Source organism: Nycticebus coucang, chromosome X (assembly GCF_027406575.1).
Source record: "Nycticebus coucang isolate mNycCou1 chromosome X, mNycCou1.pri, whole genome shotgun sequence".
NCBI lineage: Eukaryota > Metazoa > Chordata > Mammalia > Primates > Lorisidae > Nycticebus > Nycticebus coucang.
In genome coordinates, this window is record NC_069804.1 from 87,015,645 (window position 1) to 87,039,541 (window position 23,897).

The 23,897-nt window shown below is 38.4% G+C and overlaps 1 protein-coding gene across 1 annotated transcript; it reads left to right on the forward strand.

The window, feature by feature from the left end:
- Positions 1 to 1,648: 1,648 nt before the first annotated feature.
- MAGEE1 (MAGE family member E1) lies at positions 1,649 to 4,623 on the forward strand. Its single transcript, XM_053581147.1, has one exon. The coding sequence runs from the start codon at positions 1,987 to 1,989 to the stop codon at positions 4,465 to 4,467; it is 2,481 nt and encodes an 826-aa protein (XP_053437122.1). The 5' UTR covers positions 1,649 to 1,986; the 3' UTR covers positions 4,468 to 4,623.
- Positions 4,624 to 23,897: the final 19,274 nt, after the last annotated feature.

The window sequence follows — 23,897 nt, forward strand, 5'->3', positions numbered from 1 at the left end:
TTACACCATAATTTGTTTAAATAGTCTCTGGATATTTAACATTAATATAGTTTTCAGATTTGTTATATTAGAACAAATTACTTTAGCTAAATCTTTACATATACAGCTTATAATTGCTTTACAGTATACTTTTATAGGTGAAAATGCTAGTTTATTACGTCTGAACAACCTCAGAGTCTTTAGAAGTTGCTGAATCCTAGGTTAGGAATATCTGTTTCTGAGGCTTAGAAATATGCTAATATGTTGCCATCCCCCAACCCACCAATGAGCTTCTGGATAATATCTGCATTTGATGTCACAGAATTAAAACTGAAGGAATGGCATATGTGGCATTGCTTCTCCAGTTGGACACAAAAAGTGGTGACACTTTGTGATTGTAGCCAGTTATTTTCCCTTTCTCCAAACAAGTATAAACAAGTTAGAATTTCAAACAATCTACTACAAGATTGTTGTAGAGACATTAAGAAATGCCACATATGGCAAATGCTTGCAACAAGGTACAAACATCAAAATAGAGGGTCAACAGTGGTAAGGTGAGTTATAGAGGATTGGTTGTGTGAATATCACAGATTTAGTGTTCTCCCCACCCAGCCTACTTCTATAAACAACTCATCTGTGCACTCCACTGTTTTCTTTCTAACTTCTGCTGTGTTACTTTGTTGGAATGCTTCTCTTTTCATAAACACTTGCCAAATCATCTTTTCATAAACACTTGCCAAATCATCTTTTAAACACCAACTCTTTTATGAAGCCTTTTCTGGTTCTACGGGTAGAATTGATCCTGCTCTCCACTGCACTCTGTACAAACTACTAGAGAACTTTGCTTCACTTTTTCTTTATCTGATTCCTGCTTTTACATTGGTAGGGCCTTGAGGACAAAGAAATTAACTCTGTAATTTCTGGATAAATGATCACTGTTTGTTGAATAAAGGAATGAAGGGGTCAGTATTAGATCTGTTCAAAGTGCTGGAGTAATAACCGAGTAAAACAGAGCAGGTAACAACCTTTAACACTTAGCATCTCAACTTATTCTTACAACATTTCTATTAAATGAGCAGGGAATGAAAGGAGGAAACAGTTAAATTCATATCTGATGGGTATGATGTACAATGTCTTCGTGATAGGCACACTTATAACTTTGACTCAAACTGCACAAAGGCAATTAATGTAACCAAAACGTTTGTATTCTAAAATAAAAAGAAAGTATTAACCAAATCTTTAAGCGTTTTAGTAGCTATCCCAAGGCAGGATGCAATCCTCTGTATTGGTAAGGGTTATGGTTCTTCAAACTAGTTCTAGGCTTCCTAATTGGGACTAAATCCCAGGTCTTCAGACCCTCTAGAAAAGCATTCTTCCTAGCTCACGACAGTAGAAAAGCTCACAACCCAAATAGGGAAAGTGATAGAAGAAAAGGGGCAGGATGGGGCTGTACTCTTCTAGAGACCATGTACATTTTTCCCGAAGCAGGTTCAGGGAAAAGCAAATCCCAAGGGCGCTAATTACAAATTTTGAGAATATATTGAGTGCTGGACACTGTGTAGAAGGCATCTAATCTACACCCTAAGTCTGAAAAGTAGCTGTTATCTCCGTTTTTATTCCACATCCATCCCTCCTTCCAGCGCTCTCCTTTGGTGCAGAACCCCGACATCCACTTTCTCAGGCCCAAGGGAGGGGCAGGGAAGGGCGCGGTCTCCTTGCCGCAGAGCCCAACTGCGCCTGCGCGGACTGCGGCAGAAGGCGGGGTGTTGAGAAGCCAAGTACACAGAGACTAACGTTCACTGTGGGCTGGTACCTGCTTTCTCTTCCATCGCCTCTAATTTCGGTTTCATCGAGTTGACTGGAGCTTTCTTTCTTGCAGCAGCAGCAACAGCAATAGCATCATCGCTAGCGCCAGTTTTGGGCTGAAGCACCTACACGCCTCCTGTCCTCTCTCTGCCAGATCACGGGCCTGTTGGTGTTTGCTTCTACTCGCGGATAGACAGGACCATGTCACTGGTAAGCCAGAATTCGCGCCGCCGCCGCCGCCGCGGTGCACCAGCCACTGCGCACAACAGCAGCAGCTGGGGTGAAATTCAGGCACCTAACGCCTCTGGTCTCCCCGCTGCTATGCCAGGCCCAGACGTCCCCCAGGGTCTCAACGATCCTCGGATCCTCCAGGGCCTCTGCGCCTCTGAGGGCCCAAGTGTGTCTGGGCTGCCCACTCCCGGTGAGGGCCCAAGCACCTGTGAGCCGCCCACGGCCTCTGAGGGCTCAAAGGTCTCCAGGCAGCCTACCATCTCTGAGGGACTGAGCACCTTTGTGCTGCCCTCCACTGGTGAGGGCCCAAGCATCTCCGGGTCTCCCACCATCTCTAAGGGGGCGAGCACTTATGGGCCGCCCACTTCCTGTGAGAAATCGAGTACCTTGGTGACTCCCAACACCGGCAAGGGCTTTAGTACTTCCGTGCCACTCACCACCCCTGTGGGATCGGGCACCTCCGTGCCAGCTTCTTTTGGTGAGAAACTGAGCACCTCTGAGCTACCCACCGCCTCTAAGGGACCGGGCATCTCCATGCCGCCCCCCCTTGGTGAGGGACCGAGCACCTCCGTGCCGCTCACAGCCTCTGAGGGACTGGGCACCTCCGTGCCGCCCCCCATTGATGAGGGACCGAGCACCTCCGTGCCTCCCACGGCCTCTGAGGGATTGGGCACCTCCGTGCTGTTCCCCTTTGGTGAGGGACCGAGCACCTCTGTGCCGCCCACCCCTGGTGAGGGATTGAGCACATTCATGCTGCCCACCGCCTGTGAGGAACCGAGCAACTCCATGCCATCCACCCCTGGTGAGGGACCAAGCACATTGTTGAGCTCTAGTGCGTCTGTGGCCCAGAAGCTCTCCAAGTGCTCCATTGTTTTGCCAAACCCTAGTGTGGCCAGGGCCTCCAGGGTCTTGGACTCTGAGGGCCCAAAGGGTGCAGAAGGTCCTGTGGAATTTCAGGTCCTGAGAGACTATGAGAGCCCCAATTCAATTACCATTATGGGCCCCAGTACTTCTCGGGTTGCCATTACCCTGAAGCCCCAGGACCCCATGGAACAGAATGTAGCTGAGCTGTTGCAGTTCCTGCTCGTGAAGGATCAGAGCAAGTACCCTATCCAAGAGTCTGAAATGAGGGAATATATTGTTAAAGAATATCGCAGCCAGTTCCCTGAGATCCTCAGACGAGCAGCAGCTCACTTGGAATGCATTTTTGGGTTTGAATTGCGTGAACTTGACCCTGAAGCACATACCTACATTCTGCTCAACAAACTTGGACCTGTGCCCTTTGAAGGGTTAGAAGAGAACCCTAATGGGCCAAAGATGGGCCTACTGATGATGATTCTAGGACAAATATTCCTGAATGGCAACCAAGCCAAGGAAGCTGAGATTTGGGAAATGCTCTGGAGGATGGGGGTGCAGCGGGAGAGGAGGCTTTCGATTTTTGGGAACCCCAAGAGACTTCTGTCTGTAGAGTTTGTATGGCAGCGTTACTTGGACTACAGGCCACTAACTGACTGTAATCCAGTGGAGTATGAGTTTTTCTGGGGTCCACGATCCCACCTAGAAACCACTAAGATGAAAATTCTGAAGTTCATGGCCAGGATCTATAACAAAGATCCTATGGATTGGCCAGAGCAATACAATGAGGCTTTGGAAGAAGATGCTGCTAGAACCTTGGCTGAGGGTTGGCAGGCTCTTCCTCACTTTAGAAGGCCCTTTTTTGATGAAGCTGCTGTAGAGGTAGCACTCCCAGATTCAGAGGTTTCCAACCATTCCTCAAAATATTCCCCACATTCATGGCCTGAGTCAAGATTGGAGAGCAAGGCAAGGAAGTTGGTGCAGTTATTTCTGCTTATGGATTCAACTAAGCTGCCTATACCAAAGAAAGGAATTCTGTACTACATTGGCCGAGAATGCAGCAAAGTGTTCCCTGACCTCCTGAATCGTGCTGCACGCACTCTGAACCATGTCTATGGGACAGAGTTAGTGGTACTTGATCCCAGGAACCACTCCTATACCCTGTACAACCGAAGAGAAATGGAAGAAACTGAAGAGATTGTGGACAGTCCAAACAGGCCTGGCAACAACTTCTTGATGCAGGTCCTAAGCTTCATCTTTATAATGGGCAATCATGCCAGGGAGTCTGCAGTCTGGGCCTTTCTGCGGGGCTTAGGGGTTCAGTCTGGGAGAAAGCATGTGATTACCTGTAGGTATTTGAGCCAGCGCTATATAGACAGTTTACGGGTTCCCAATAGCGATCCAGTGCAATATGAGTTTGTATGGGGCCCTAGAGCCCGCTTGGAAACCTCCAAGATGAAAGCCCTGCGGTATGTGGCCAGAATTCACAGAAAGGAACCACAGGACTGGCCACAGCAGTACAGGGAAGCAATGGAAGATGAGGCCAATAGAGCTGATGCTGGGCACAGGCAATTCTTTGTTCACAACTTCAGATAGAGGAATGCATGGCAGTCAGAAGGGCCTTGCAAGGCCAGGCCCGAGAGCCCTAAGTCTCATGCATTGGGGGTATTATATTTGGTATTTGTGTTCCAGTTCTATTTGTGTTTATTCATATTTAGTTCTTGTGTGGTATCTTGAAAAGTTTCAAGTGTTTTAATATACTGTCCAATAGGATAAATATAATTGACCACTTGCTTTTCTGTCATATTTTAGTGTAAGAGTTTTGAGAGTTTTGTAAAATGGTTTGGAAACCTTTCCATCTTGTTACATTATCTGGAAAAGAATATATAGCATATAGCTATAGATATAAGATTTTTCTTGAATGTTTCCAAAAATTTACCAGTAAAATGATATATCTGCAGGTGTTAAACAAACAAATAGAACAACTGCAAAAGCAATCTAAATTGTGGCTGGCCTTCCTTTCTGTCTGCTATTGTGTAAAGAATACTGTTGTTTACTTGTATCTGCTTTGCTGTACTAAAATGTAATGAAAAATAAAAGCAGAATAAAGCAAATATAATGCTAATGTACTAATTTATTCAGTATTTATTAAACTTCTTTTATACAACTAGCATAATGGTGTGTTCTGGTTATGTAAGCACATAAGATATAGGACCTTCTTTAGAATTTAGGGACTGGGTGGAGTATATAGGAGGTAACTTAAACCAGCAATTTTATTATGGTCTATTAAGGGCTACACAAACTAAATAGAGGGTGGTAAGGGAGTTAAGAAGAGGTACACCTAACCCAGTTTCAAGAGTATTTTGGGTAGCATTTGAAGAAGATTATGGGTGGAGGGATAAGATGAGGTCCTTAATACAATCATGAGTTAAACTAATTCAGGGCTGGATTTCAGTCTTCATAATGATGTCATGGAATGACGTTATAAATGTAAAGGTGGAGGGGTGGAAGATATTGTATGTCATAAACAGTCTCTATAAGATCAATGGGTCAGCTTTCTCCAAGTTATTAAAAAACCCCAAATCTCAGTGGCTTGCAACAATATCTGGGGCTCATTAACATGCCCCCCATGAGTTCTCTGTACTTCTCTTTATAGTGTCTTCATTCAGATAACCAGGCTAAAAGGAGAAGCCTATGTATGGGACAACTATTCTTGAGGTAGAAACAAAAGCGCCATAGTGGAATCATATGATAATTCCCTGAAACTACTACTCAGAGATAGCAGAATAAAGTTATCATCCATTGGTAAAAGCAAGTCACATGGGCAAGCTTCATGTCAATGGAGTGGTAAGTGTACTCCTCTCACAAGGATGAGCCCAGTAGAAAGAACAGCACATATTTTAAACAAAAGTTTAGTTCTAACATATAAGGATTTGGCTTTTTCTTTTTCTTTTTCTTTTTTAGAGACAGAATCTCACTTTGTCACCTTTGGTAGAGTGCCATGGCCTTATAGCTCACAGCAACCTCCAACCCCTGGGTTTAAGTGGTTCTCTTGCCTCAGCCTCCCAAGTAGTTGGTACTACAGGTGCCTGCCATAATGCCTGGCTATTTTTAGAGATGAGGTCTTGCTCTGACTCAGGCTGGTCTTGAACCAGTGAGCTCAGGCAATCCAATTGCCTCAGCCTCCCAAGTGCTGGGATTACAGGCGAGAGCCACCATGCCTGGCCTGGATTTGGCTTTTTCTATGAGTGAGATGGGTAACTATTGAAGGATTTTGATCTGAGGAATGGCAGGATACAATGTAGTTTTCATAGGATTATTTTGGTTGTTATATTGTAAAACTAAGGTTGGAGCAAGAAGGGTAGAAGCTATTATTTTAGCATAGTAGTTCCTTCTTAACGTTGTTATGAAAAGAGGTGTTACTCTCCAAACAAAGTAGAATTTAAATAAATTGAAATTAAATAGCCTGTTGTCTTTAAAATCACCTTGGAAATCAAACTTTATGGTATTAAGGTTAAAAGCCATTATAGCATTGTGGTTAAGAACAAGTAGTCTATCTAGAGTCATAGTGCCTGGGTACAAATCCTGGCTCTTGTTGATACTTGATAGCTAGGAGAACTTCAGGAAGTTACTTAACCACTTGTGCCTCAGTTTTCTAATCTGTAAAATGGGCATAATAATTTCATCTATCCCATGATACTGTGAATATTAAATGTTGTTAGCATGTAAAGCATAACGGGACTTATTTTACTCCTGACAAAGGGACTTGACATGTAGTTAGCATTATACAGGGTGGACATAAAGTTTGTGTGCAATTATATGTCCACCCTGTATAGGTGGTGTTGCTGCAGGTTGGTGCTGTGAAGTTGGAATTTCCTTGCAGAAATTTTATTGAGGAGTATTTTGGGGTTTAACAACTATGGGACAGCAAAGGAAACAATTGTATAGAGGGGGAATTTGAGTAGTGATTCAGCCACAACACATAGGTTAGCTTATTCTACAGGGAGTGCTGGAGTTGGGAAGATCTTAACAGAATGTACCAAATTAGGAAAAGGGGGCCAAACTTTAGACCACCATACTGATCTGCTATTTGGATTCAAGCTGTCTCCTAGTAAGGGGTCATGACTTTGGGAAGAGTCAGTTATTTTTTAGTGAGAGTAATTCCTGAGAAAGATACCCAGCTGTAAATACAACAGCTGTCAACACCTGTAAAAGATAGAGGTGTGAACAATTCAGTGCTGAAGAGTAGGGGAATCTAGGTGGTACATCACAACATCTACTACAGTTGTTACTCTTTTCTTCAGCCCCTCCTCCTCTGTAATAATTATTCTTTTTCTCTTCCTTCTCCTCCTGCTCCCTTATTTTCTCTTCCCCTTTCTCTCCCTTTTCTTTCTTCATTTCTCCTTTCTTTCTTCTTCCATACCCTCCTCCTCCTTCTCCTCTTCCTTCTTCTCCATTCTTCTTCCTTCTGCTGCTTATTCTCCTATTCCTTATCCTTCTCTTTCCCCTTTTGTACCTCCTCTTTCTCCTCTTTACTTCTTCTTCTCCTCCACCTTCTTATTATTATTGTTACTATTGTTATAATCTAAAAAGACAAAGTATCTTCTCATTAAATTATTACTATTATTGTTGTTATAATCTAAAAAGATGTCATCTTCGGGCGGCGCCTGTGGCTCAGTCCATAGGGCGCCAGCCCCATATACCGAGGGTGGCGGGTTCAAACCTGGCCCCGGCCAAACTGCAACCAAAAAAAAAATAGCCGGGCGTTGTGGCGGGCGCCTGTAGTCCCAGCTACTCGGGAGGCTGAGGCAAGAGAATCGCTTAGGCCCAGGAGTTGGAGGTTGCTGTGAGCTGTGTGAGGCCATGGCACTCTACCGAGGGCCATAAAGTGAGACTCTGTCTCTACAAAAAAAAAAAAAAAAAAAAAAAAAAAATATATATATATATAAAAAGATGTCATCTTCACATTGCTCTGGGGTGTAACACCCGCATCACTGAACCATTTTACTCTTCCTAAAAGAGAGGCTGTGATAATAGAGCTTCATTTTTTCTCTTAAATTGTGTGTCAGTTTTCTATCTGTCCATGTTTCTTAGTTGACTTGTATCTTTGTAAAGTTGTTTTTAGATGTTACCTAAGCAAGTCCCTTAATAGAATGCTGTTTAAATATTGATATCAGATAAACTTGACACACATGCACATTCAATATATCCTCCTAAGAGCAACCAAGGTAGAAAATAAGGAATTTCATGCTTTTCTCTAAAAAGTGATCATTTTGATCACAGAGAAAGTGTCTCATTAAATATTGGAAATTAAAAGAAAGAAAAGAAGATTGTAATTCTGAAATTCATATAAATGTAAGTATTTATTATTTTTAACCAGAACATTGGCTGAGTAATGTACTTTCAAGGCAAAACTATGTATTCGGGTGTCAGGAGGAAGTATTTGGAACAATTTGCAATCTAATAATTATTTTCAGTTTTCCCACTGTACACAAACACACCTATGCACAGACAGATAATTGCATATCTGTGTAGAAATAATGAAAATGCTCAAACAGAATTGACTTTACTTATGACAAACACAAGCCCAATCCTTAAAAATAGTGACTTTCCTGGATCTTTGAATAGAAAATTTACCTATTGTATGTTATGTGTTTAATCAAATATTCATGAGGGAAAAAACCATGTGATCACACATACAGAATGCAAGTCTTGTTTATGAACACTATTCAGGTTAATGGCAATCCGAAATGATTAAATGATTAAAATTACCCTTAAATTATGTGATAAGTTATTCTAGATAGATGTATTTAAAAACAAATACTATAAAATTAATAAGTGTGTCTTGCTATTTCTATTACTGTCCTAAAGGAAAATACTCTCAAAGCAACTATTGATAAAAAAATTACTAAAAAAATTGTTATCCAGTCCAAGGCAACAATAAATATTTTCAAAAGATTAGCATTTTACTTATACTAGATTTGGATATTTATATAAACTGCTTCTTACCATGAATTACTTATAAAATCAAAGATATTCACTGCCACTGTTGCATAGCTCTCACGTGTCTTCACTGAAATACATATATTGAGATTAAAGTACAAGCTTTCATTTCAAGATTTTATGCACCCAGTTAAGGGTGATCATATGATCACATGATCATGGTCACATGGATGTATGCTATTTTGTTGAAAAGTGTCTCATTCATTCTACATTAAGATAGTAATCATGATCTATGCAGTCATCCTTGCAAAGACCAACAGTGTGTTTGATTATTTGCAGTGTTCATCTGTGATAAAAAGCAAAAGATTCTGAACTTCAGAGTAGAAGTCTCTTTACATAGAAAGGAATCATGGGTAAAGCTCTCTGATAAATATCTTTACACTGTTGTTCAATATTGCTGGTGAATGACTCTGTAATATTTCCCTTTTGGTCTAAGTAGTTATATAGCCACTTCATTCACTCTAACTAACTGCTAGACTTATCCAGGTGATGACATTTTTAAAATTATGACTCATTAAAATTGGCCAAAACTACTATTTTTCCAAATTTGGATTTGTGATACAGCTTTAACAATTGGTGGATGGTACAGAAAGTATGATTATGGGTATTCAGAACTGTCATTTGTTGTCTATCCAGTTCTGAACTGTGATAGATTGGATAATGGCAAAGCAGTCATTTTGAGATGAATTTTTCTTTTTTTTTTTTTTTCTGAGTGAAATAACTTTGTTCTGTCTTCCTGAATTAGAATATTTCAAATACTAATAAAAGGTAGATATTAGGCAGGAAAATGGGTGGAGACATCAGATTTTGATGAAAATATGTGAAATGATGAAACACCGAGGTCTCAGATAAATCACATAAACTGTTAAACCTACTTTAAAAGGCTAACAGAAAGAAAAAAAACAAAACAATAGGTTAACGCAAAAAAGGATGGCTATTAGAAGATATCAAGTATATTATTAGGGGACTTAATAAAATTGAAATAAAAATAGTGTTTCTACTTTTTTCTTTTTTGGAAATGTTATTCAATTTTAATATTTAACTTAAATTATGTTCTAGTGTGCTCAGATTTAGAGGATTGCTATTCCTGGCAGAAATGAGAGGATTATCCTTTCTAACAGAAGCCAAATTCCTTCAAAGAATATAGTGTATATCTTGATATCTCCTATTTCTCTCCTGTTTGTTTCTGAACTCAGTACAGTAAGGTTTTTTTTTTTTTTTTTTTTTTTACCAACAGCTATAACTTCTTCTTGAACTATGTGCAATGACCTCTAAATTGATAAATTCACTGATCTGTTCTCAGACTGCCTTTTTCAGTGGCTTTTGACATAGTTATTTTTTTCCTCTTTGAAGTATTTTGCACTCGTGAAATCATACTCTTTAATTTTCCTCCTGTCCCTCTGCCTACTACTTCTCAGTCTCCTTTACAGATTCACTTCTCTCAGAATCCTTAGAATGCCCCAGAAGCAGTCCTTGGACTTGTTTTATTTTTCTGTTTATATGTTCTCCTTAGTTAATCTCATGTATCTATTATACTATTTTAAAAAGATTTGTATGCTGTATCGTCCAGGATTTGTAACTAGAGCCCCAGATTATGTGTCTCTACACCTAATTCTTCTCATATCCAACTGTCTTCTCAAATTTTTCACTTCGATATTTGGATTCATTAAATTCTAGATGGCTCAAATCTGAGCTCCTTGTATCCACTTCCAAATTTGTTCTGTATATTTCCTCATCTTAATCAATGGCCAGTTCATCCTTGCAGTTATTCAGTACAAAAGTTTGGGTTCATACGTGACTGCTGTTTCTTAATTTCAAGGATATTAGAAAATTCACTATGTTAGTAAATTGTGATGGTTGTACCCTCAAAATAAATCCAGGAACTGATAACTTCTTGTCAACTTCAGCATTATTACTGCAGTCATATTTCACCTAGATTATTGCAGTAAGCTCATAACTGGTCTCTTTACTTCTCACTATCCTCTAGTATGTTTATTCTCAGCACAGTGGTCAGAGGAATTTCTGTAAGAAAGTAGCTAATTTCTAGGTGAGACTTTAATCCTCTCTGATGTGTTATTATTTTACTTAGATACATTAGCAATATGGTCCAGCCCAAAATTACTTTCCTGACTTCATCTCTTATGCTTCCTGTTACTTTCACTAGTTTTGTTTCTTGAATAAGTCAGACATTCTACCACTCTAAGGTCATTGAACTTGTTCTCATTGCTTCGAATGCTTCAGATGTGTGGATTTTACGCTTTTGCTAAATACATACTACTTAGGCCACTCAATCTGAAATTAACTGTATAATAATTCTCCTTGCTTTACTTTTTCTTTCTAACACTTATCTATCAATAATCTATTTTCAAGAACCAATATTTGACTGTGTTGACATTCTCCATTGCGTGTTTGCTATCTATTTCATTCATTTTTGGCATTTATTAATTTAAATTATTCCAATTTATTTGGCTTAATTTGATTTTTTTCTATATTCTTGGGATTACAGCAGAAATTAATCTTTTCAAACTATCTTCTTTTTAAATATGGTCATTCAGAAATATACTTTTTCATTCACAGCTTTTTGTAGCATTTCATAAGATTCCACTTTGTCTCTTTACCTACTCATCTTAAAATTTATTCTTTTGATTATAAACTGCAAATATAAAGCTAGATGTAAATATAAACATAAAATTATCTCTCTATATATTACTTCTATGTGAGATATATATTAAGTATTTTAATAATAAAATAATACCTCTCATACTAAATTGCAAAGGCATACCTATTATTTTTATAGATACATAATATTTATACATATTTATGAAGTATATGCAATATTTTCTGACATTATTAAATTCAGTTTTAAAAAACTATTTTAAATTTCAGAATATTAGGGGTGCACACATTTTTTTGTTACATAGATAGCTTTTATAATACTTACTCAGGGTTATAAGTGTGCCCATTACCTCAGTAGTGTTCACTGTGTCTGACAGGTAGGTTTTTACACCTCCCCTCCTCCCGTTTCCCTTTTCTTGATTTCCAAAGAGTTTTACTTTTGTCTGTGCCCATGTGTGCCTGCTGATTAGTTTCAAATTATTAGGGAGTACATGTTGCATTTGTTTTTCCATTCTTGAGATACTACACTTAGGACAATTATCTCCAGTTCCATCCAAATTGCTGTAAAAGACACTAATTCATTCCCTTCTATGGTATGCATATACCACATTTTGTTAAACCACTCATGAATTGATGGGATCTTGGGTTGATTCTATACCTTTTCAGTTGTGAATTGTGCTGCAATAAACGTTTGAGTGAAGATGTCTTTCTGACAAAATATTTTCTTTTGTTTGGGGTACATACCTAGTAGTGGTATTGCTTGATCAAATGGTAAGTCTACTTTTAATTATTTGAAGAATCTCCATACTGATTTCCATAGAGGTTGTCCTAATTTGCAAGCCCAAGAACAGGGTATAATTGTTGCTTTCTCTTTGCATCCGTGCCAACATTTATTGTTTTAGGACTTTCTGATAAAAACCATTTTCAGTGATTTTAGGAGATTTTTCACTGTGATTTTAATTTGCATTTCCTGATGATTAGATAATGTTCAGTTTTTTAATATTTTTATGTGTGTGTGTTGGCGTGTGTCCATCTTTTTAAAAAATTTTTTTGTGTGTCCATCTTCTTTTTAAAACTTCTGTTCGTCTTTTTTACCCACTTTTAATGGGAGTTGTTTATTGATTTCTTGCTAATTTTTTTGAGCTCTTTGTAAATTCTGTATATTAGCTCGTTGTTAGATGTATAGCTTGTGAATATTTTCTACCATTCTGTAGGTTGTCTATTTTCTGTGTTGATTATTTCTTTTGCTGTGAAAAAGCATTTTGTTTTTTTTTTCTTTTTTTTTATTAAATCGTAACTGTATACATTGATATGATCATGGGGCATCATACACTCGCTTCATAAACCATTTGACACATTTTTATCACAGTGGTTAACATAGCCTTTCCGGCGTTATCTCAGTTACTGTGCCAAAACATTTACATTCTACATTTACCAAGTTTCGCAAATACCCCTGTAAGATGCACCACAGCTGTGATCCCACCGATCCCCCTCCCTCTACCCACCCCCCCTTCCCACTTCCCCCTATTGTTAAGTTGTAGCTGGGTTATAGCTTTCATGTGAGAGTCTCAAATTAGTTTCATAGTAGGGCTGTGTACATTGGGTACTTTTTCTTCCATTCTTGGGATACTTTACTAAGAAGAATATGTTCCAGCTCCATCCATGTAAACATGAAAGAGGTAAAGTCTCCATCTTTCTTTAAGGCTGCATAGTATTCCATGGTATACATATACCACAATTTATTAATCCATTTGTGGATTGATGGGCACTTGGGCTTTTTCCATGACTTAGCTATTACAAATTGGGCTGCAATAAACATTCTGGTACAAATATTAGAACTCAAACGCATCAGCAAGAAAAAAACAAGGGATCCCATCGCAGGCTGGGCAAGGGATTTGAAGAGAAACTTCTCTGAAGAAGACAGGCGCAAGGCCTTCAGACATATGAAAAAATGCTCATCATCTTTAATCATCAGAGAAATGCAAATCAAAACTACTTTGAGATATCATCTAACTCCAATGAGACTAGCCTATATCACAAAATCTCAAGACCAGAGATGTTGGCGTGGATGCAGAGAAAAGGGAACACTTCTGCACTGCTGGTGGGAATGCAAATTAATACATTCCTTTTGGAAAGATATATGGAGAACACTCAGAGATCTAAAAATAGATCTGCCATTCAATCCTGTAATTCCTCTGCTGGGCATGTACCCAGAAGACCAAAAATCACAACATAACAAAGATATTTGAAAAAGCATTTTGATTTCTTCAAGTCCCATTTATTTCTTTTTATTGTCGCTATAACTGCCTTGGGGTCTTAGTCACAAATTCTGTGCCCAGGCTGATATCTAGAAGAGTTTTTCTTACATTTGCTTTTAGAATTATTATGGTTTTGTGTCTTACATTTAAGTCTTTTATCTATCTTGAATTAATTCTTTTTTGTGTGTCTTTTTCTGTATTTATTATTTTTAACTTAATTTTTATTATATCATAACTGTATACATTTATGGGTACAATATGATGATTTGATATACAGTGTGGAATGCTTAAATCAAACTAATTAACATAATCATCACTTCACTTACTTATTTTTGTAGTTAGACATTTATAATATACTCTTAGTTGTTTTGAAATGTATCCTTGCATTGTGTACATTATTTGAGATTCCATCAAATACCCTCCCTCCACTTTCCCTCCCCTCCCCTCCCCATCCCTCTTCTCTCCCCTTTTTCTCTGGACTATCTTTGTGTTTTATCATTCCTATAAATGTGTAAGTGTTTCTATATTGGTTTCATAATAGTATTAATACATTAGATACTTTTTTCCATTCTTGAGATACTTTACTAAGAAGAATATGTTAATAGGTGTCCAATTTTATTCCTATGCATGTAACTATCTACTTTTCCCAGGCCCACTTATTGAATGGGGCTTCTTTTCCCCATTGTACATTGCTGTCCACATTATTGAAGATCACTTGGTTGCAGGTAGATGGTTTTATATCTGTGTTCTCTGTTCTGTTCCACTGGTCTAAGTCTACACTTGTACTAATATCATGCTTTTCTGATCACTATAACCTTGTAGTATCATTTGAAGACTGGTAATAAGATGCTTCAAGATTTGTTCTTTTTGATTCAGATTGCTTTGGCTATTCAGGATCTTTTCTGGTTCCAAACAAAGCATAGAATTATTTTTTTTTCTAGATCTGTGAAATATGATGTTGCTATTTTGATGGAAATTTTGTTGAATCTGTAATTCACTTTGAGAGGTATGGACATTTTTACAATACTGGTTCTACCAAGTCATGAATTATGTGTTTTCCCATTTGTTTGTGTAATCTTTGATTTCTTTCATCAGTGTTTCACAGATCTCTTATAGAAATCTTTCACCTTCATAAATAAGTATATTCCTAGGTATTTCATTTTCTTTGTAGCTATTGTGAATAATATGGAGTCTTTGACTCTCATCTTGAATGTTATTGGTATATAAAAATGCTATTTATTTGTGTATATTGATTTTGTGCCCCGAGATTTTGCTGAATTCGTTTAAGAATTCTAGGAGTCTAGCGGCTCCCATTGCTCAAGGTGTAGGGTGCCGACCCCATATGCTAAAGGTGGTGGGTTCCAGCCCACTCCCGGCCAAAAACAGCAACAACAACAACAAAAAAGAATTTTAGGAGTCTCTCAGTGGAGTCTTTGGCATTTTGTAGGTATAAATTTATATTATCAACAAAAAGCAATGACTTCATCTCCTTTTTCCTGACTTGGATATCATTCTTTTTTCTTTTGACCGATTCCTCTGGCTAGGACTTCTAGCACTATGTTGAATAGAAGTTTTTGACAGTGGGCATGCTTGTCTTCTTCCAGTTCTTAGGGGAATGCTTTCAATTTTTCCCCATTCAGCATGATGATGGCTGTGGGTTGGTCATATATAGATTTTATAAATTTGAGATATGTAACTCCCATGCCTAGTTTGTTGAGGGTTTTTTCTTTTATTTCTAATAAGTATTTATTACTAATCAATATTCTCTATAAACAGACAGCATTTCTATTAGTTATGAAATTAAAGTACAATCTTTAAAAGCCTCCAATATGATTGTTGTATTTCATAAGCTGTCACCTTGAAATATATAGAAAATTAAAATCTTAAAAAAATTTTTTCTGGTCAGAAAAAAACGTAGAAAATTTTCTGTAGTAGATGAAAGGATGATGAATTTCATCAAATACTTTTTCTACATCTATTAAGATATGGTCTTTGTTTTTGCTTCTGTTTCTGTGGTGAATCATATTTATTGATTTACATGTTGAACTACTCTTGCATCCCTGGGATGAATTTCACTTGGTTATGGTGTTTTTTTATGTGATGTTGAATTTAGTTTACTAGTATTTTATTGAGCTTTGCATCTATATTTATAAAGGATATTGGTATGTCGTTTTCTTTTTTTGTTTTTGGTCCTTTCCTGGTTTTTGGTATCAAGGTAATACTGTATTCACAGAATGAGTTGGGGAGGATCCCTCTTTTTCAGTGTTATGAAATAAATTTTTCAGTGTTAGTACCAGTTATTCTTCCTAGATCTGGTAAAGTTTAGCTGTGAATTCATCTGGTCTGGGAATTTTTGGTTGGAAGATTTTTTATTAGTGCTTCAATCTTGCTGATCATTATCGATCTGTTCAGGAGTCCTATTTCTTCATGGTTGAGTATTGGGAGGTCATGTGCTTTCAGGAAATTGTCAATTTCCTCTACATTTTTGAGGATATGTGTCTAGACATTTTCATAGTATTTACAGAGTATATGCTATATTTCTGTGATATCAGTTGTAATCTCATTCATTTCTGATTGAGTCATTTCTCATCTATTCATGTCTAATCTAGCAAGAAGTCTACTGATTTTGATAATATTTTAAGAAAATCAACTTTTTGTTTCATTAATCCTTTGTATACATTTTTTTCCATTTCATTTAGTATCACTTTACCTTTTGTTAGACATTTATACCCTACTCTTAATACATTTAACATATACCCTTGCAACATGCACAGTAGGCGAAGTCCCACCGATTACCCTCCCTTCACTTGTCCACCACCCTCCCCTTCCCTCGCCTTCCTTTTCTCTCCTTCTTTCTGGGTTATAATTGTCTTTTATCTTCCATATGGAAGTGTGGGCAATTATATATTGGTTTCATAATAGTATTGAGTATATTGGATTTTTTTTCCATTCTTGAGATACTTTACTGAGAAGAATATGATCCAACTCCATTCATATAATCCTAAAAGAGATAAAGTCTCCATTTTGTTTTTATGGCTGCATAATATTGCCTGGTATACATATACCACAATTTGTTAATCCATTAATGGGTTGGTAGGCACTTGTACTGCTTCCATGACTTGGCAATTATGAATTGGGCTTCAATAAACATCCTGGTGGAAATGTCATTATTGTAAAATGATTTTTGGTCATCTGGATATACACCTAGTAGAGGAATTGCACAAACAAACAGCAGGTATACTTTTAGTTCCCTAACTCTTATCCACACTTCTTTCCAGAAGGGATGTATTAGTTTGCATTCCCACTAGCAATGCAGAAGTGTTACCTTCTCTCCACATCCACACCAAAATCTGTAGTTTTGGGATTTTGTTATGTGGGCTAATCTTACTGGAGTTAGATGACATCTCAAAGTAGTTTTGATTTGCATTTCTATAATTATTAAAGATGATGAGCATTTTTTCATGTGTCTGTAGGCCATGCACCTGTTTTGTGCAGAGAAGATTCTATTCAAATCTCTTGCCCACAATGAAATGGGATCACTTGTTCTGTTCTTATTAATAAGTTTGAGTTATCTGTGGATTCTGGTTATCAAACTGTTGTCAGAAACATAACCTGCAAATATCTTCTCCCATTCTGAGGGCTGTCTGCTTGCTTTACTTACTGTCTTATTGGCTGTGCAGAAGCTTTTTAGTTTGATCAGATCCTAGTAATGTGAGGGCTGTCTGCTGGCTTTATTTACTGTCTTATTGGCTGTGCAGAAGCTTTTTAGTTTGATCAGATCCCAGTAATGTATTTTTGGTGTTGCTTCAATTGCCTTGGAGGTCCTCATCATAAAGTATTATCCCAGGCCAATTTCTTCAAGTATTTCCCCTGCACTGTCTCCAAGAATCTGTATAATTTCATGTCTTAATTTTAAATATTTATCCAGTGAGAGTCAATTTTTGTTAATGGTGAAAGGTGTGGGTCCAGGTTCATTCTTCTACAAGTCGCCAGCCAATTCACCCAGCACCATTCGTTAAGTAGGGAATCTTTCCTCCAATTAATGTTCTTGATAGGCTTATCAAAGATCAAATGATGATAAGTGTCTGGGTTCATCTTTTGGTTCTCTAGTTTGTTCCATTTGTCCACCTCTCTATTTTTGTGCCAGTAGTATACTGTTTTGATCACTGTAGATTTATAGTACCATCTAAAGTCTGGTAAATTGATTCCTCCTGATTCATTTTTATTTCTGAGTAATGTCTTGGCTATTTGAGTTTTTTCCCATTCCATATAAAATAAAGTACTATTTTTTCCTGATCTTTAAAGTATGACAGTTGTGCTTTAATAGGGATTGCATTAAATTTGCATATTGCTTTGGTTAGTATTGGCATTTTAATAATGTTGATTCTTCTAGCCACGAACATGGTATGTTTTTCCATTTGTTAACATCTTCAGCTATTTCTCTTCTCAGAGTTTCATTTTTCTTTTTATAGAGATCTTTCACATCCTTTGAAATATTTGAAAATTCCCAAATATTTCATCTTCTTTGGGACTACTGTTAAAGGAATAGAGTCCATGACTCTTTTTTCCACTTTACTATTGTTGGCGTATATAAAAGCTACTGACTTGTATTGATTTTGTATCCTAAGACGTTGCTTTATTCCTTGATCAATTCTAAGAGTTTTGAAGTTGAGTTCCTGGGGTTTTCCATGTATAAAATCTTCGAACAATGAAAGTTTGATGTCCTCTGACCCTATTTGGATAGCCTTGATCACCATCTCTTGCCTGATTGTAATGGGTAAGGCTTCCATTGCTATGTTGAATAGCAGTGAAGACAATGGGCATCCTTGCCTAGTTCCTGATCTGAGTGGAAATGTTTTCATTTTAATTCCATTCAATATCATATTGGCTGTGGGTTTGCTGTAGATGCCCTCTATCAGTTTAAGAAATGTCCCTTTTATGCCTATTTTTTAAAGTATTCTGATCAGAAAAGGATACTGGATATTGTCAAAAGCTTTTTCTGCATCAACTGAGAGAGTCATATGGTCTTTTTAAAAATTTTGTTTATGTGATGTATTATATTCTTAGATTTATGTATGTTGAACCATCTTTGAGACCCTGGGATAAAACCAACTTGGTCATGGTGTATAATATTTTTGATATGTGCTGGATTCTGTTTGCTAGGATCTTTTTGAATATTTTTGCATCTATATTCATTAAAGATATTGTTCTATAATTTTCTTTCCTTATTGGGTCTTTTCCTGTTTTGATGATCAGGGTGATATTTGCTTCGTAGAACGAGGTACCATATCCTCTTTAAAGGTTTGGTAGAATTCTGATGTGAAGCCATCTTGTCCCAGACTTTTCTTGTTTTGGGAGATTTTGTATTGTTGATGCACTTTTAGTACTTGATATAGGTCTATTCTACATTTCTAATTCTCCACTTCTTTCTGGCTGAGTCTAGGAAGGTGGCATGCTTTAAATATTGGTCTATTTCCTTAAGATTTTCATATTTCTGAGAATATAATTTTTTATAGTATTCATTAAGGATTTTTTTTTAATTTCTGAGGTGTCTTTTGTTATTTCACCTTTATCATTTCTGATTGATGATATTAGGGATTTTACTTTACTGTTTCTGGTTAGGTTAGCCAAATGTTTATCATTTTTGCTCATCTTTTCAGAAAACCATGTTTTTGATTCATTGATCTTTTGAATGATTCTTTTGTTTTCAATTTCATGTAATTCCACTATAATTTTGGTTATTTTTTTTTCTTCTGCTGAGTTTGGGGTTGGAATGTTCTTCCTTTTCTAGTAGCTTGAGATGTCCCGTTAAGTTCTTGATTTCCCTTCTTTCTGTTCTCTTGAGGAAGGCTTGCAATGCTATAAATTTTCCTCTTAACAGTCCCTTTCCAGTATCCCACAGGTTCTGATCATTTGTGTCTTCATTATCATTTTGTTCCAAGTATTTGGTAATTTCCTTCTTAATCTAATCTATGACCCAGCTATCATTCAGCATAAGATTATTTTGTTTCCAGGTCTTTGTATGAGTATGAAGATTCCTGTTGTTTTTGAGTTCAACTTTTATTCCATGGTGGTCCAAGAAAATACATGGCATAATTTCTATTGTTTTAAATTTGCTGAGGTTAGACTTGTGGCCTAAGAAGTGAACAATTTTGGAGGATGTTCCATGGGCTGATGAGAAGAATGTAAATGCAGTTTCGAAGGGTGAAATGTTCTGTAAATTTCGGTTAGATCCATTTGTTGTAGGATCAAGTTTAAGTCCAATATTTCTTTGTTTAGTTTATTCTTGGAGGGTCTATCCAGCCCTGCCAGAGGGGTGTTAAAATCTCTCACTATTGTGGTGCAGGAAGATATCAAATAAGTCATGTATGTTAGGGTTTCCTTTATAAACTGTGGAGCATTTTTTGTAGGGCTCATAAATGTTAATAATTCAAATCTCTTCATGTCGAGTGTTTCCTTTGACAAATATGAAGTGACCATCCTTATCTTTCCTTACCTTTGTTGGTTTAAAGCCTATTGTATCTGAGAATAATATTGCAACACCTGCTCTTTTCTGATTGCTATTTGCATGAATTATAGATGTCCATTCCTTCTCCCTGAGTCTATTTTTACCTTTTAAGGTAAGATGAGATTCTTGTACGGAGCAGATGTCTGGTCTGAGTTTATGTATCTGTCAGCCACCCTGTGCCTCTTTAGAGGAGAATTTTTCTTTTTTTGAGACAGAGTCTCACTTTCTCGCCTTCAGCAGAGTGGCATCATAGCTTACAGCAGCCTCAAATTCTTGTGCTCAGAGATCCTCTTGCCTCAGCCTCCCAAGTAGCTGGGACTACAGGCACCTGCCATAACACCTGGCTATTTTTAGAGATGAGGTCTTCCTCTGTCTCAGGCTTGTTCTAAATCTGTGAGCTCAGGCAATTCACCTACCTTGGCCTCTCAAGTGCTGGGATTACACGCGTGAGCCACCTTGTCCTAGAGGACAATTTAAACAATTCACATTAATTTAAATAATTGGTAAGCCTGGTAATGTTTTGGGTGTCAAAATTCTCAAATGTCCAGTGGACATTTTCAATCCTTCACCACTCTGGAAGTTGGGTTTTGTTCAAAAATTTCTGAATGAGTTTACTATGGTGGTGGAGCATTGTGCTTGTCATTGTGGAGGATGGGTTCGACAATGTCTCAGAGAGCTGGTTTAGTTATGACAATTTTTTTCAACATGTGTATGTCATTAAAGTATTTGATTTATCCATTCCAAATGAAACTCAGTTTAGCTGGATACAGCATCCTTGGCTGAAAGTTGTTTTGTTTTAGGAGATCTAAAGTTGATCAACACCCTATTCTGGCTTGGAAAGTTTCAGCTGAGAGATCTGAGGTCATTCTAATATTCTTACCCTTGTAGGTTATAATTTTCTTACTTCCGACTGGTTGCAGGATTTTGTCCTTCATACTAACTTTTGAAAATTAATTAAAGTGTGTCTAGGCAATGCTTTATTTGGATTAAGTAGTGCTAGGGTTCTGAAACTGTCTTCTATCTGAATTTCTGTATCTCTTGCCATGCTTAGGAAATTCTCCTCTAGTATATCTTGGAGTAGAGCATCAGTGCCTTTAGTACAATCCTCTTCTCCATCAGGAATTCCTATAAAGTGAATGTTTGCCCTTTGAAGTCGTCCCTCAACTCTCTCAGGGAGTGGTCCATTTCTGTCTCCACTTCTATGCCTCTTTGGGCTTTTGGGAGCATTCAAAAGCTTTGTCTTCAGTGTCAGAGATCCTTCCTTTTGCTTGCTCCATTCTGTTACTAAGGTATTCCTGTATTTCTCAGATCTTTAAGGACTGCAAACTCTAACCTCAATGTATCTAAATCTTGGGAGATTTTGTCTTGAATTAATTAAATTCTTGAGACAACTTTTGGATTACTCCTTGAATTTCTAATTCCAACTTTACATCCATTCTATTAATCTTACCTGCCATCCATATTCTGAACTCAATCTTTGAAATCTCAGCCATTTGTTTATGAATGGCATCTTCTGTTGTGTCTTCTTTGTCATTCCTTGGGTGAGTTGATCTACTCTGATTATTCATGTTGCTAGAGTTTTCTCACCGATTCCGCTCCATGATTATTTTTCTCAGTTTGGCTAGAGAGTGAGGTAAAGTGGAATTGGATTGAGCCTCCTGGAGTTATAATTAACCAATCTTTTACCAAAGAGCTTAGACTGGTGACTTTGGCTTTTACCCTATAGCTATACAAGGTCCCATTCAGCACTGCAGCCTGAGATTCTGGGGATCTGCTTGGTGTGAAGGAGCTAGGTGGCTTTGTCTTTCCTTCAGCTCATCTCTAACTGATCCTATTGAATCTGTGGCTTTGGGCTGAAATCTCAGCTGGGGAGAAAAAACGGCAACTAAGGCACCCCCCGCCCCCAACAGGCAACAACCAGAAGAGGAGAATCAGACCCTCCCCCAACAACACAACCAAGGCTCAACCTTGAGAATTCTGGGTGACCAGCCCAGGTCGAGAGTTCCAAACCAATTGTCTGGGTTAACAATTGCTGATCAATTGGGAGAGTTCAAAAGTTCTCTAGCATCCAGACTGCAGGGGTCTACTGGCAGCTCTAGTGTGATTTGCTACAGCGATCAGTGGAGTCAGAAAGCCCACCCAGCACAAGAGGTAGTACAGTGGGGTTGGAACTTCCTTCCTCATCTTGCACCTCAGCCACGCACAGACACTGGTCACCCGAAAGGGCTGTGACTCAGTTCCTTCCAATGCGCAATTACCAGAGATTTGTGCCTGTGTGAGTCAAAGGGGAGCCAATGCATCCACGGTTGGGCCACCACACTCTGTGACAGCCCGCAGGAGGAGCTCAAGCTTGATTCCCTCCAGTGTTCATTGGAAACTGGAGAGTGTTCCACCTGCATCTGTTCTGAGCCAGAGGTTACCATTGCAGCACATGATTCTCTCCCTTAGAGACAGCACCTCTGCCCTGGCTACACTCCTTCTGTAGAACCCCTGTGGGGCAAGTTCTGGCTTCCTCTCGTGGTTCACAGAATTGGGGAGGTGTCTCTCCCAAATTTAACCTCCATGGAAATGTGTTGGCATGGGGTGAGGGTGTGGCTGCTGGGGGTCCGTGGAGCTGCCACCACAATCAGGGGTGGTGACACTGCACTCGGGTTAGGTCCATGGGTTGGGGATGTGGCCACTGCCAGTTGGAAATGTGGTCATGGCTGGTCAGAGGTATGGCCATGGTGGGTCGGGGGTGCGGTCATGTCTGGTCAAAGGTGAGGCTGCTATGGGTCAAAGGTGCATGGCCACGCAGGTCCACACACTATGCACTTTCTCTTGTGGCATTGGACAAGTCCCCCACTCCTTGCGATTTCCTGCTTCTACTATAGCTACAGTTTCAGTGCAGGTACACACAGCCCATGAGATGCCTAGCTCTAGCTAGAAACTGCTAGACACTCCAGGTTCTGTAGGGGGAAGGCTTCAAGACTGCCAGGAGTGTGGGGAATGGTGGACTGGGTGTTCAGAAAGTCAGGGAAAATATTTGTTCAACTTTTATTCCAGGCAAGAGACTGCCATGAGTTGCAGCGGGATCTCTCTGAAGAAGGAGTCCTGGCCACCAGCCACTCTCTCCCATGGGGTGAAGCAAGAGGTCTTCTGTTCACAGCTGGCTTGTAGAAAGCCCTTAGTGAGTGACTCTCTTGGGAGGGAGAGGGCATGGACTCTTGTTCTTTTTAGGATGGGTTTTGTACCTGAAATTTTCTACCTTGGAGTTCCAGCTTGCATCAGCAAGAATGAAGTGGACTTATTAATCTTCTCTCTAAAATCAGCTCCCAACCTTCAGCTTTATTAGGTTGGTTCTGGCCATTATTTCTCCCTCTAGATGAGAGGTTCTGTTGAAAGCTGGATCCAGTCAGCCATGCTGGCTCCCTCACCTTATTTTTATTACTAACATTTGCCTTGGCCATTTCAGTTTTTTTCTGGTTCCATACAAAATGAAGAATTATTTTTTCCATGCCTTGAAAGTATGATGTTGGTATTTTAATAGGGATTGCATTTAATCTGTAGATTGCTTTGGTAAGTATGGACATTTTAACAATGTTGATTCTTTTCAGCCATGAGCATGGTATGTCCCTCCATTTGTTAATATTTTCTACTAT

Excerpts from the sequence above, each read along its gene's own strand:
- MAGEE1 (XM_053581147.1), top strand. The coding sequence starts at position 1,987 with ATGTCACTGGTAAGCCAGAATTCGCGCCGCCGCCGCCGCCGCGGTGCA.